The sequence below is a fragment of the Falco biarmicus genome, chromosome 13 (assembly GCF_023638135.1).
Source record: "Falco biarmicus isolate bFalBia1 chromosome 13, bFalBia1.pri, whole genome shotgun sequence".
Taxonomy (NCBI): domain Eukaryota; kingdom Metazoa; phylum Chordata; class Aves; order Falconiformes; family Falconidae; genus Falco; species Falco biarmicus.
In genome coordinates this window covers 18,355,968-18,369,351 of record NC_079300.1, presented here as the reverse complement: position 1 = coordinate 18,369,351, position 13,384 = coordinate 18,355,968, and the positions used below count along the sequence as shown (strand labels likewise).

Below are 13,384 nucleotides of genomic sequence, written 5' to 3'. Positions count from 1 at the left end.
GTCAAAAGTTGAACGAAGCTTTGCCTAATTCTGCCTTTGGTCAAAAAGACAGATACAGACATGGCAGGACTCAGACTTCTTTTTTTTTGTTGTTGTTGTGACCACCCTATAGCCCATACATGACCCTTTGCTTCCAAATGAGCACTGCGGGAAGAAAAAAATAAATCATTTTTAGAGCCATATTTGTAAAGAGTAGATTATCCAAAGATTCAGAAATAAACTTTCTGGAAGCTGTCAGCCTGGTGTTTTATTCCCCATGCCACCATCTAATGTCACGCGTGAGCCATTCTGCCACCTCCGTAAGCAGGGCAAGATACTGCTCTCACCCAAAATCGCTCATTTCAGCTGGCCAAGCCGGGGTGGGGGAGTATCTCTGCCACCTCCTGCAAAGCAGAAATTATAAATCATGTCCACACAGAGCAAAGTTAAAAAAAATATCTCACAGTAATAATTTACCTAAATATTTAAAAGAAAATAATTTAAAAATGTTAGAGGTAGGACTCATGGAGACTGATGTAATACTAAATAGAAATGTTAACATTTTCATTCCACTAAATGAAATAAACACAGAACCCACAGACATAAAAAGACATGAAAAACCCACACAGTTTGCATTGGAAAGACAGCTTAAAACTCCCAAGCTTTAACTCAAAACATTATTTTTTTTTATTAAAGTATGAATGCATTTATGCTGGAGAATAGTTTACATACATTGTAATGCAACAAGCATATTTTCAAGAGGTGTGGGCCCTCCTCAATGTCTCCCATGCTCAATCTATACGCTTTAACACTGGACTCACACATACACTCACATACAAACACAGACCCACAAAACACAGACACAGAGCTATCTGCTTTGATTAGCTTTCTTTTAAGGCTTCTGTAAGGTGCCCTAGTGCCCCTAACATTACCATAATTACAAACAAAATTGTACAAAGGAGCAGCATGACTTGCAAACTATCGATCTGCTCTCGGCTTTAAAAAATGTCAAGTGAAACAAGTTTTTCCTTTTATTTGAGTTTTATTAAACATCTGCATTTAAGAAAGGCATGACTCTGTATATCTGTGAACAAGGAAAGATATGGGAATCTTAACATGAGCTTCTCAACCAGAACAGATGTTCAAACCTGACTCCTAAGGGACTGTTTCCTTTGATCTTTACAGTAACGCAGCCCTGGCTGTGCGATGAGGCACCACCAGCTCTATCCCACCAGGGCCACTCGGCCAGCAATGTGGAGACCGGTGACACGGAGTTGAGGCTACCATACTCATATCACTTCAGACCTGAGGTTGATGAGAAGTCACAGTTCAAATGCTGACAGACCCAAGTGTCCCTCAACTCTTACCAGTGGGCCCTCCTCCTGCAAAGCACATCAGGGTTGGAACACGCACAGGTAATGGTGCTGGCTCGCTGTACCCCTAGCCGTCACGGAGAATTTTTGCCCACCCCTTTTTGGTATCCTGCAGTATATAGTCTGAAACTGCAACTACTGGTGTTGGGTGAAAGACGTGGCAGCAGGTATATTAAGAAAATAAGTACAATGAATAAAATAAAGGATAGCATATGATATAATGTGTACATACAAGCATCTTCTTTCATTTTTTTATTTGTGAAATGTGAATTAACTGCAGAATGCCAGGCCGTTAGTCTAAAAGGCTATGTATGGATGTCTTAGCCTACGTACGGTCAAAGGTTTTTTGTGATGCATCACAGAGAAAGATTCTTCGGGAACCATTAGGGCTTTCCAGGTTTACTTGCTCTTGTGCATCAGCATCAGCCCCCAGCTAGGAACTCCGCAGAAGCAACTAATAAAATTGCCTGACCAGTCTTGTAAGACAAACAGGAATGAGTCTACTTCATTGGTATGCACCTGAACTACAGAGATGAGAAAGGGACAGTGATGGGTGGGTGAGAGAGTTGGGGGAGGGAGCTTTTTTCCTCACTTTTACAACAGCAGCAGATTTCAATGTAACGTAATTACTTTAATGATGCATATCTGTAGGTACTGAATTGCTCTTTTGATTTAAAAAGCTGGTCAGACAAGTGTTTGGCAGTCCTTTCATTCCCCAGTTTCAATTGTTGCTTATTCATCTATCAGGTCTCATCCCCTAGGCCATTTCTGCCTTTGCTGAACCGCGAATGAGTTCAGTCAGCCATCATCAGATTCAAATTCATGAGACACTTCCTCTGATGAGCTGTTCCTGTGGATCCGGCCATCGCTTTTCATGCTGTGAAAAGTCTTCTTAAAGGCCTCCATCATGGCATGGGCCAGCTTCTTGGCCTCCAGCTTGCTCTCACACTCTACAGCATGGCAGTCCATCTGGTAGGACAAGTCATCGTTGATCTCCCGATAGACCCAAGCAAAGATGTTTGGGCTGACGTTGTGGTCAGCAGTGCAGTAGGCTATACGTGCTACCTGAAAGGTATCCATGTGGACTGTTGCCTCACCTTTGAGGTCCAGATGATGCAGCCAGACTTGGAAAGGGCGAATTTCCAGAAGGGCATTAGCTGGGTAAATATCCTCCCTGGCGAGCGTGTGCTTCTTCCATAATTCAATGACTGGTTTCTCCGTGCAGCCTGACAAAAATTGCATCCCTGTTGTGGAAACCTTACCCAAATACGTAACCTGCAAAGAAGAGCAAAGATAGGTGAAGCACAGGTGGCCGACTCCGGTGTTGCTTTCTGCCATTCCAGGGAACTTTCCTTTATTCAGAAAATAAAAGCGTCCCCACATACAAACTCCCCAATTTCCCCATCATTTCCAGTAAAACAGTTTTCAAACTGCTTTCCAGATATTTGCTTTCTCAGATGCTGACTTCAGCATTCAAACCCAGATGTTAAAATTGTTCAGTCTCTGAGTGTCAAGGGATTCACCCTCTCCAGGTCCCCTGGAAAGCCCAGCTCTAGAGCCCGTGACTGTACCCCTAAGCTTACACCAGCAAGTCTAAGTGTCAGTGGAGCAGGCCCCAGGTAGCTGTAACGCTAACCATTTTTTTTCCTTCTACTTTATTCAGATGATTTATTTGTATCGTATTTCAAACATTAATATTAGGATGACTGAGACATTCTCAGTTTGATAATGCAAAGCTGCAGGTGGTCAGAAAAGCATGATCATGGCAGAGAATTTTAAAGCTTTTGAATGTTTTTTTCCAAAATGATCCTGTTTTTCCACCACTTCTGCTGTTTCTACTTAAGTATTAAGCCAGGAATAGCTCAAAGCTGTTCAGAACTCTATCTTTGAGCAGGGCTGAGACATTTATGACATCAATTTAAGGAAATATGCTGTTAAAAAAGTCTAGTGCTAAATCTACCTTAGTTTAATCACATCATCTCTGTGCTGTTCTGTCTAGCTCTTTTGAGTAAATATCATGTTATCCAATCTGCACAGGAAAGCAGGGTGGTTTTAGTGCCCTTATTGTATTTTGTTGACCAAAAATCAAATTTACTGAAGGTCCGTACCAAAACACTGTATTAAGCCTTCGCAGAAACATTGCCCTAAATCTGTGCAGGTGCTCAAGAGGCTTTCTTCCACTTACAGCTGAATGGAAGATTATTTTATCTGGGAAAAGGGATTTTCTCTAGAAAAAGACAGATCAATGCCACATAAATACAATTATGCGGATTATTCTATTTATTGCTGTTGTCAGAACAGCGCACTTAAGAACAACTATATGAAAGCAAAATTGCCTCTAATTTGTCTCTTGCAGCTGTAACTGCTTAAGACAGAATCTTGTGCCTCTTGGTCGATGTCTTATAACCTCATGTGCATTTTACTCCAGGCATTTGGAGAAAAAAATGTAATCACATTCACTTTTCAAACTAATTTCTTCACAATTCTGTATTAAACACAGAGTATCAGCTATTTTTGTTTTGTATATGCTTTAAGAAATGCAAATAAAAATTACGGGATTTTCACATTTAAACACAGCAAAAAAATCATACCCACAAGGAATACAGGATTTGTATTCCATGCAAACACAATTTTCCACAAGAAAAATATTTTGCTGCAAGCTTCATAGGTTTTGTTAAACTCAGAGACCTAAATTAAGCCATAATTAAGGAAAAAGCTTACAAAACATTATTGGAAGTCTGTGTGGCTTAATCACGCCTGCCAAAAAAGCAATTTCATAGCACTGACATTTCAAAATGGGAAGTCTTATTCTTTGCCTATAAATATTCATGCTTTGCACTGGGAGTATGTTAAATCTTATAAAGCTTTCTACTTTTTGGAACAGTGGGACACACAACAGCTAGAACAGTTAACAAGGCAAGACCTACCAGTGTTTTGCTTTATTTTATTTTAGTAGTGATGAGAGTTGAGTTCCCAAAAGTACTGTAGAATAACCTAAAAGAAAACCTCAGAGCTCACAGTGCCAAATAAATGCATACAAACAGCACATGCAAGACCAACAAGGAATGTGTCTGCAACATACTGTGGGGTATTTCAACATATACCCACAGTCATACTGCTTTGAAAAGATCAAGATCAGTGTGCAAAATTGCACATTCAATATATTCTCTGAAGGTTTGCTCAGCACCATTTCATATTCACAAGCCAGCCAACAAAAGACCAACATACACTGTAAATAAATTGAGCATTTGGGGTTAGATTCAAAGCCCATCACAGTAACAGAAGTCCTTCGCTGACTTCAAAAGAGATTTGTACAAAGCCCTTAAACCCTGAGGAACAGAGAACTAGCCTCTTGCTCACGCTCTTTGTCACCGCCCAAATACAGTTTTGAATTCCCAGCCTCAGCAAAGATGCTGCCACCACTGCAACATTTCTCCCCCCAACTGCTGTTTGGAGACTGGTATCACTTGGAGCCCACAGAAACAAGCGCCTCTCATTAGTGAACAACAGTAAATTCAGGAAATCATTTCATTACACGCTTGTCTGCAAGAGGAAGCTGTTGACAGCACGTGAGATGCCCTGCCACAACAGCAGGAGGAATGGGCGAGGAGAGGAAAGCAAAGGCAGCTCCATCCCACTTAGGAAGCTTTATTACAGGTCTTCCCAGGCAGTTAGTGCTGCTGAGCTCAGTGCTGCAAATCTACCCCCAGCACACAGAGCATCAGCTTTCAGTACAGACGACTCCCAAGTGATGCTCAGGACACCTCTGGCAGCTGAGGAGCAACATCAGAGGGGACTGTCACACGGGAGTGTAAATCAAGTTTAATATTCTCCCTCTTCCTGCCCTGCCACTAGCTGCAACCCCCTGTTGGCCATCGATACGTGCGTGGCCTGCCTAAGTATGAAGTTACAAAAAAAAATAATGTATTTCCTTACACATAAAGTATTTGTATTTAAATAAAATAAAAAAAAAAAAAAGCAAGCAGTGATTTACTCTGATAGCAGCCAAGGCAAAAGTAACTAATAAGAAGGATGGGATGGATGATGCCTTGTTTACCAAAATGGGAGATAATAGTGTGGTTTAGTGTCCCAGTTCTGTCACAGTATAACTGTGTAGGAACCTTTAGAAATTTGCTTCCTTTAACACCACCTTGCAACTCTATCATATACATTTCATTTTCATTTGAGGACACATTTGTAAATATTTATAAGGTGCTTAGATACTACAACAAGGAGTTCACAAGAGAGACAAGAAACAAACTCTAGTTTAGAGTTTCTCTTGTACTGTGTCTTACATAGAAACATCAACACCTACTAATGTTTTGGGGTTGGGGTTTTTTTCTTTTTAAAGAAATGACCATTTTCTTTTTCCTAGTTGAGATAAAAGCATTTCACATGAGCAGCATTACCGAAGCTCTTAGCGAGGACAGATGTCTAACATTTCATCACTTCACAATCCCTGCTAAACACAGAACAGGGATACAGGGGCTGGCAAGACACATCAAATATTTGACATAAAACAAGGCAGTATCCTGTTCAGAACAAAGTTTTCTTCATGATTAAGTATCACATACATGTTATCCATTACGTATTAATCCATCTGGAGCTGACCAATTTAGTAACTTAGGTATTAACATTTGTGTAAGTGCAGGGACATTACCAGTACGAACTAAAACCAGCAAAAGATAGATCTACAGGGCACTTATCTCTGAGCTTTCAGTTACAAGGTTATTCCACAAGCAATGCTCCCTGTGTTTCAGCTCCTACCTCACCACATCTCACAGCACACTCACCTTTATTTAAATTCCCAGAAACCACCGACCATCACATCAATAGAGTAAAGCTATTACAGTACAACCATCTTCCTTTCCAGTTTCCAAGTTTACCAACCAAAGATCAAAGAACAGAATATTCCTCCCATTATCAGATGGAGAAGAAAATTATTCTGAGGCAAAAATTCCCACTGGTGATCTTTTCCATTAAAATTGATGGCAACTCATCAGTGTGAAGCCATCAGAAAGTATATATATATAAAAAAAATTCATCTTTAATACTCATAAGAACCAGATGTGAACGGCACAGAAAGACACTACTATTTTCATTATCTTTATTATTGTCATCATTGCTATTATTATTATTATGTGTCCATGTGCAAACACACACTGAAGAAGTGCCTGAACAGATTCAACTGTATAGGCTTACTAACTAGAGGATAATTATTGACAAGGACTGGCAGTAGCCACAGCTCAGGCTGAAAGCTCCATCTATGATAATACAGCTCTGACCACCAGCCCAAGTGCACCAGGACTGACTAATGCTTTTTCCTCCTCCAAAACACTGGACAGAGGTCACTGGGCAGCAAACATCAGTCCAGGAAGATGACTTATTTGTGACAGCAAGGCATGCCCTATAGCAAATCGTCCTATACACACACGGCCAGCAGCCATGTTCCCTGCCCTTTAGCCTCAGTGCAAGGCAGGGTAGCCACAGGTTGGTTGTAATGTGTAAATTATCATCAAGCTGCTGCAGTCTTTACTTGTTTTGGACACTGTATTTTAAGTGAGAAAAGGAAAGGAAAAGCCAGCTCAATGCCACTGTGCTAACCTTAGAGAAATAAAGGCATTTTATATCCTGTCTTCTTTCAGGGGTAGGAATGTATTTCTTCATGGTACTTTTAGTCCTTTGGTTTGTGTGCTTCATCTTTCCCATGGATCTCTGGAAGATCAACTTGCAACAACTTCTTGTGCATGCTAAAATTATCTACATTCTTCCCAGCCTTTCTATGGCAAACTGGCATTTTCCATCTGATCCTTCGCTCCCTGGCAAGCCACTGTCACCCAACATGACATAAAATACACTTGTGGTTTCAGCATTTCTGTGCTTGCAAACATTCAAACCTTTACTGAAAGCCAAGATGCTCTGAAGAGCTCCTTATTTCACCCTAGAGACTTGCCAACACCAGTGTCAGTATCTGACCAAACTGTCCTCAACAGAAGAATGCTGTGCCTTTGCCCTTTCATAACACAGCTGCAGCCATCTGACATGTAGAGATGTCTCATGCCAAAGGACATGAAGATTAATCGATGTCATCTTTCATGCACTGTCCTGGACATACAAAAACATCTGAGTATTTTGACATTGTTGTTTTCATCCCCTTCAGTCCAGTAAAGTATAATGAAAATATCTTTTAATAACTAGGCTCAAGAGCTTACCAACTTTGAAAAGACCAATTTAGCTGCTGCCACAGACATTTTCACTTCCAGCACAACACAATTTGTCAGAAATAATAAGGGTATTTTACTTTCCATACTCCATTTTCGTCATCAATCTCACATTGTTTACTTGCATTTCATAGGAGATAAAGAACAGCTTAGCTCCTGCGTGTGTTGACCTGACTTCAGATCTGACTCCCCTATGGACCATAACTGCTCCTAACTCATGAGCCTCAGTTGTTCCCCTGAAATTAGGTGGCCCAGTTTCTTTTTCTCCCTCTGTTCCCTATCCCCAGTCCAGAGACTATCATTGCTCCAAGAAAGCAGATCCAAGTTGTAAAGATCTATAATTACTGCATTACACAAGGGCAGATGCTCTCGGCACAGGAGTCTGGCAAAGGAACACGTACGCACACAGGACTCTGGCCTCTCTTATTATTCAAGACCATGATCAAAGGACCTTATGGAAAATTAACTACTTGGTTATTTCTTTAATATAAGTATTTCTTCCACACCAGATAATGAGGGCCTTCATCAACAAAATTAACAAAAAAACAGAAAAATTAAAGCAAATAGAGCACTGAACTTGAGCCAACAGGTATTTGCACATTTGCAGTTACCAGAGGATGCCCTAGAGGATCCTGAATCTTATGTAAATCTTAGTAATAGATGACTGTCTCTTTTGTCAATCTGTGTTTTAAAATAAACGTTCTTTTAGCCATCAATCTGGTCTAGTTGCAACTGATTATGTTTGATCTGAGACAGTACAATATTCCTCACTTAAAGGTAAGGAGACATTTTCTTCCTAAAATCAGAAGAATTTCTCCTGTGGCAACTTCAGGGCATGTGGTAATGAAAAAGCAATTGGAATGGGCTGTGTCAGGATGCACTGGTATAGACCCTCCAAGTCAGCAAGCAAACTGTCAGTTTGCCCCAGCCAAGCAAGAAGCAACAGCCTAAAGATCAGGTAAACTCACAACAATATTTAAGAGGAATACAGAGGAGACTTGAAGAAAGGAGCAGACAAAAGCAGGTTTGGAAGGGCACATACATGTCTTGCTACAAATTGCTGTTGGAACGCAGATAAACATGCAGATGCTCTCTGGGTTAGCAGTACAAAAGCACACACAGGACAAGAAAGCTCAAACTTCCCCCTGCCTCCATGCATATATTGTTAAGGCCAGAACAACGCAAGCTCAATCTCCACATCAGTGCCAGGTCTGGAATACACTGTGAGAAGCTGCTGCTCAAAAAAACTGCACTCGGGCTTCCCTGTACCCCAGCAGCCGCAGCAGACAGCCATGCCACCAGGCACCAGGCTTGGTGAAAGCCAGAGCCGTCTGGATACAGCCCCATATCTTCCAGTGCCTCCAAGAGGCATCAGAAGATTTCATTAGATATGGTGCTGATCAATCTGAAAATTCACCTTTTTTAGTTCAGAGATAAAACCAAATAAAAAAATATAAGAGAAAATAAGATTAAAAGGCCACATTTCCCTGTGGCCATTGCCACCTGGAATACCTCCCCTTCATGCAGTATGTTACCCTCCCATCCCTGGTCACAAAGCTTTGGAAAGACTCTCCCGAGAGGAGTCGTGGACCTGCCAGGACGTTTGCTGGTCCCTTGGGGCTGAGGAACACAGTGCAGCATTTGGAAAGCCAGACAGGAGATAAGGTGGCCCCAGTGGGGAGCTTCATTGCAATGGCAGTGTGTACAGAGCCCCAGTGCCACCGCCACAGGGTGCCTGGAGCAGGTCAGGGCCCACTGGAGGGTCGCGCAGCTCTGGGCGCTGAAACTGGCTGGTTTGATCCACAGCGGAGCTGAGATACGAGGGGACAGGCCTGCAGCAGGCTGCCCATCAGCTCAGTCAGTCACAGCACTTCTTTCATTTCACTAAAAGCAAATTTAGCTGTAGCCATTTGTAACATCTTTAATTAATCCAGCCAGCCCCTGGCACGGAGGGAGCGCTCGGAGCCAGCCCTCGTGCCCATCTCCTCGCACCACCTCAGGCACAGTGACTCTGCCTCAGGCTGGCGGCTTTGGGATTTAGAGCCAAAACCTGCTTTTTGGCTCTGAAGGAAAAACAAAAATATCCCAGACATTCCACCGGATCACTGAGCAAATACCGTGAGCTGCATTCAAGCAACATTTGCTTAAGTAAGACCCAAGAAAATGACTCAGTTAAGGAAAAAGGCTGCACAGTTTCCCTCTGCGTCTCACTGCTTCCTTATCCACACCGCCTGCCACCCAGCCAAGGACTTCGCAGCACAAACACGAGGGTCTTTGTGGGAACCGCAGGGCTCCTCAGCACACAGGAATACTCAGTAAATGCAGTAACAAGGCTTACAGAAATATGTGAAGAACTGTTTTATTTTGGAAACAAAATTCAGAGGTATAACAAACTGAGCTGGGTAACCGTTTAATAGAAAATAGCCATTGACAGCTGCCCTCTGGTTTAGGAAGGAGGGGAAAAAAAGATCAGTAGTTAATGTCTGATTTATTCCGAGGAATTGAAGAGTAGCTCCAGAAAAAGCTGGAAGTGTCAGCACCTCCTCAGCAGTTAAGTCAACAGTCAGCATCTGACTCCTTTAGTGAGAACAAAGCTGAACCTAAGCCTTAAAACAATGCTAAAATTCTCCCTTGAAAACAAAAAATAATAAATAAGCCCACCAAGAAATGCATTCAACTTTTTACATCTTCAGAACTCCTTCAGAAAAACAACCGCTGGGCAGCAGCTGCTCCTTCCCTCCCTCCGTCTCTCCCCACGGCCACGCTTGCAGCAGCCCTCTTCACAGGTGTCTTTATTTTCCCATGTGTTTCTCAGCTGTGACCACGCAGCAGATCCTGCCTTAGCTCGGTCCCAGGAAGGATTCACCACACAAGTAAGGTGTCAAGAGATAGTGCGGGGCAGTCATTTTGGACATAACCCAATCATCCAACTAAATCCCTTTAAAGGACACAAAAACTCAGGTTATTTCTACCCATCATTTTCTTCCACATTTTACAGCCTCCGTGCTTCCAAGTAGCTGTAGCAGGTGAAGGAGAAGTAAGAAGTGAAAACACCTTTTCTTGAAAAATTCTCATGCCTAGTAGAAAGAAAAACCTATTACTGATTTCACTGCTGGTTCTGAGCTGGCCTAGGAAAGCCCTTGAACACGGCAGCAGGCAGAGCAGATGAGTTACTGTGGCCCAGGGTGGGTGTCCCAATGTCCAGTTTGCATCTGCCAGGGCAGCACCTCGGGCATGGGGCCTTTCTGACCGAGGGCAGAGCGCACCCAAGAAGGACCTCTCATTCCTCAGACACCGAGCAGGACAAACACTCCAGGGACTTTGTTTGTCCAGTTCTGAGCTTCCCAGGTCAAGAGAGACAGGGAACTACCAGAGAGGGTCTGGCGGAGGGCTACGGAGATGAGGGGACTGGAGCATCCCCGTATGAGGAGAGGCTGAGAGAGCTGGGAATGTTTGGCCTGAAGAAGAGAAGACTGAGAACATGAATACCTTCAGGGCCATTGTCAAGAGGCTGGGGCCGGGCTCTTTTCAGTGGTGCCCAGCAACAGGACAAGGGGCAACGGGCACAAACTGCCACACAGGAAGTTCCATCAGAATACGAGGAAAAACCTCTTTACCTTGAGGGTGATGGAGCACTGGAACAGGCTGCCCAGAGAGGCTGTGGGGTCTCCTTCTCTAGAGTAATTCAAAACCCACCTGGATGCTTTAGGTGAACCTGCTTTAGCATGCAAGCTAGACTAGATGATCTCCAGAGGTCCCTTCCAACCTCAGCCACTGTGTAATTCTGTGACTGCAGATGACTCATGTCAAGCACAGGGCACCCCTCTCAGACACTGTCCCAGCTCTGAGTGAGAGACCCAAGAGCACATAGACATCCCAGAGTCCCTTTTCCCAGCCAAATAAAACCCCAGTCCTCCCAGAGCAGAGCTCTGCTAGGCCTCCCACTGATGGCACTTGGGGAGGGGAGCAGAAGACAAAGACCACTGCATGGTGCCCACAGGAGCAAAGCCCTCCTTATTCTGCACAACCAGCCCCATGATCAACACCAACGCACACTGCCTGGGGGAGAGGCGGAGAAAATACACTGATATTTGACAATTTCAGGATTTAGTAAATAAATGCGCTGGGAGAGAAAAAAATTACCCTTGAAGGCTTAACCTCTAAGCTCTGAGAGGAATAAAACTAAACAAGAAAAAGCGTGATGGCTCCACAGGTCAAATAGCCAGTGCATGATAAATAAGGCAGCAAGCAGAGCTCCCCTTCGGAAAAAGAACCCTGAGAAATGCAACGGTCCAAGATTTTCACCTTTCATTACATCAGGCTGCTGCTCAACAAGCCTTTTTATAAACTACCCTGCATACTAAACTACTTTCCTCAGTTAGAACTAAGAGTATCTAACTTATATCCAGCAACCAGGAGACTCTGCCGAATTGGCGAAATGGTTAATCAAGCCCAAACACAACCTCAGCAAGAGCCAGCTGTGCTCCCTGCAATCTCCTGTTAACAACAGAAGGATCGCCTCTTGCATTTCATTTTCCACTGGACAGGAAGCTCTTTTGTGGTTTGGCTTCTGGGGTTGAGTCTGAAACGAAATCAAGTGGAACTGGCAAACTGCAGCTAGCTTGCAGTTGGAGACACTTGGGTCCCGCTGCAAGTGGAAGATTTACGCTGCACTATTTAGAACTCAAGAAATCAATTGAATTCTAGCAGCGATTTTAAAATGTTGTAGTGCAAGACATAACTGAATGAACATATACATTGATCCCACACAACCTCAGCAGGGCTGCTGGACACCCTACTGTACAAGTTGATGACTACTTTTATTCCCAAATATTTTCTTTATGTTGCTGTTTAGATCACTTTCTTCCTTTGTCTCCTTTTATTGCCTCATATAACTTCCTTTCTTTGTGCCCAGTTATCACTGGATTGAAATTAATTGTCGGATAAGCCAGTTCATTTCCCATTGTCCTTCAGGAGTTCTCAGGGCAAGCAGAGATGTGGAGGCAGCCAGGGAAGTGAGAACAAAACCAATCCACCCTGCAGCCACTAGCTGCGATTAGTTTCCTTCATACAAAGTCCTTCCAAAACCTCTCCTTTGCCACCTCAAAAAAAATTAACTTTCAGAATGTCCCTTCTGCCAGGAGAAAGTGGTCTAAGGTCTGCATGACCAAGACCTCCCCCCAAACAGACACCTACCTTCACGTTTATGTTCAAATTACACACAAACTTTTCCCCTACACATTCTTTATTTACATGAGGTTGAAACCAAGCATGGAAATCTGATTAAGCAACTCATCATGTTTCAGAAAGCTTTTCAGTCCTGGGCTTCCCACAGCTGTTGTCTTATAGCAGTGGGAAGGAGCCCAGGGGCAGATGGGGGGGGGAGCAGGCTGTTTGCTTTTACTTTGTTCCCCTTCCTTTCCAACCCACAGAAAGCTCGCTTCGGCACCAGTCCAAAAAAACACTCCAGCTACACTTCATGCAGCATGCAAAGAGCGAGTAAGGGAGTGGCTATACAACTTGGGCCACCAAGGCATGTGCATTTTACATCCTCTCCAAGACTTTGGACACTGAAGTACTCCCAGAAAGCCATGCAGAGTGCCAGTTTTTCAAGATCTTTTATGGCTAAGAGATCTGTCCTCAAGGTTCCCTTCTTTGAGCATTCCCTACAAGATCCCTGTATTTCCCCTTTATTCTTCCTTTTAAAAGAAGATGCCAAGTAATAAAACTTAACAAAGCCCGTGTTACTAAGGTATTCAGTTCTGGAGACCAAACATCTCAACTGCACTTGCTCTCTGGCACAACTTGACA

The 13,384-nt window shown here is 43.2% G+C and overlaps 1 protein-coding gene across 3 annotated transcripts in view; it reads right to left on the bottom strand.

The window, feature by feature from the left end:
- Positions 1-642: 642 nt before the first annotated feature.
- The window catches only part of PID1 (phosphotyrosine interaction domain containing 1), a 91,235-nt gene continuing 78,493 nt past the window's right edge, over positions 643-13,384 (bottom strand). For all 3 annotated transcript variants that reach the window (XM_056359035.1, XM_056359037.1, XM_056359036.1), the window contains one exon: positions 643-2,627. In XM_056359035.1, the coding sequence (XP_056215010.1) occupies positions 2,151-2,627 (477 nt within the window). In that variant the 3' untranslated portion in view covers positions 643-2,150. The remainder of the gene's footprint in view (positions 2,628-13,384) is intronic.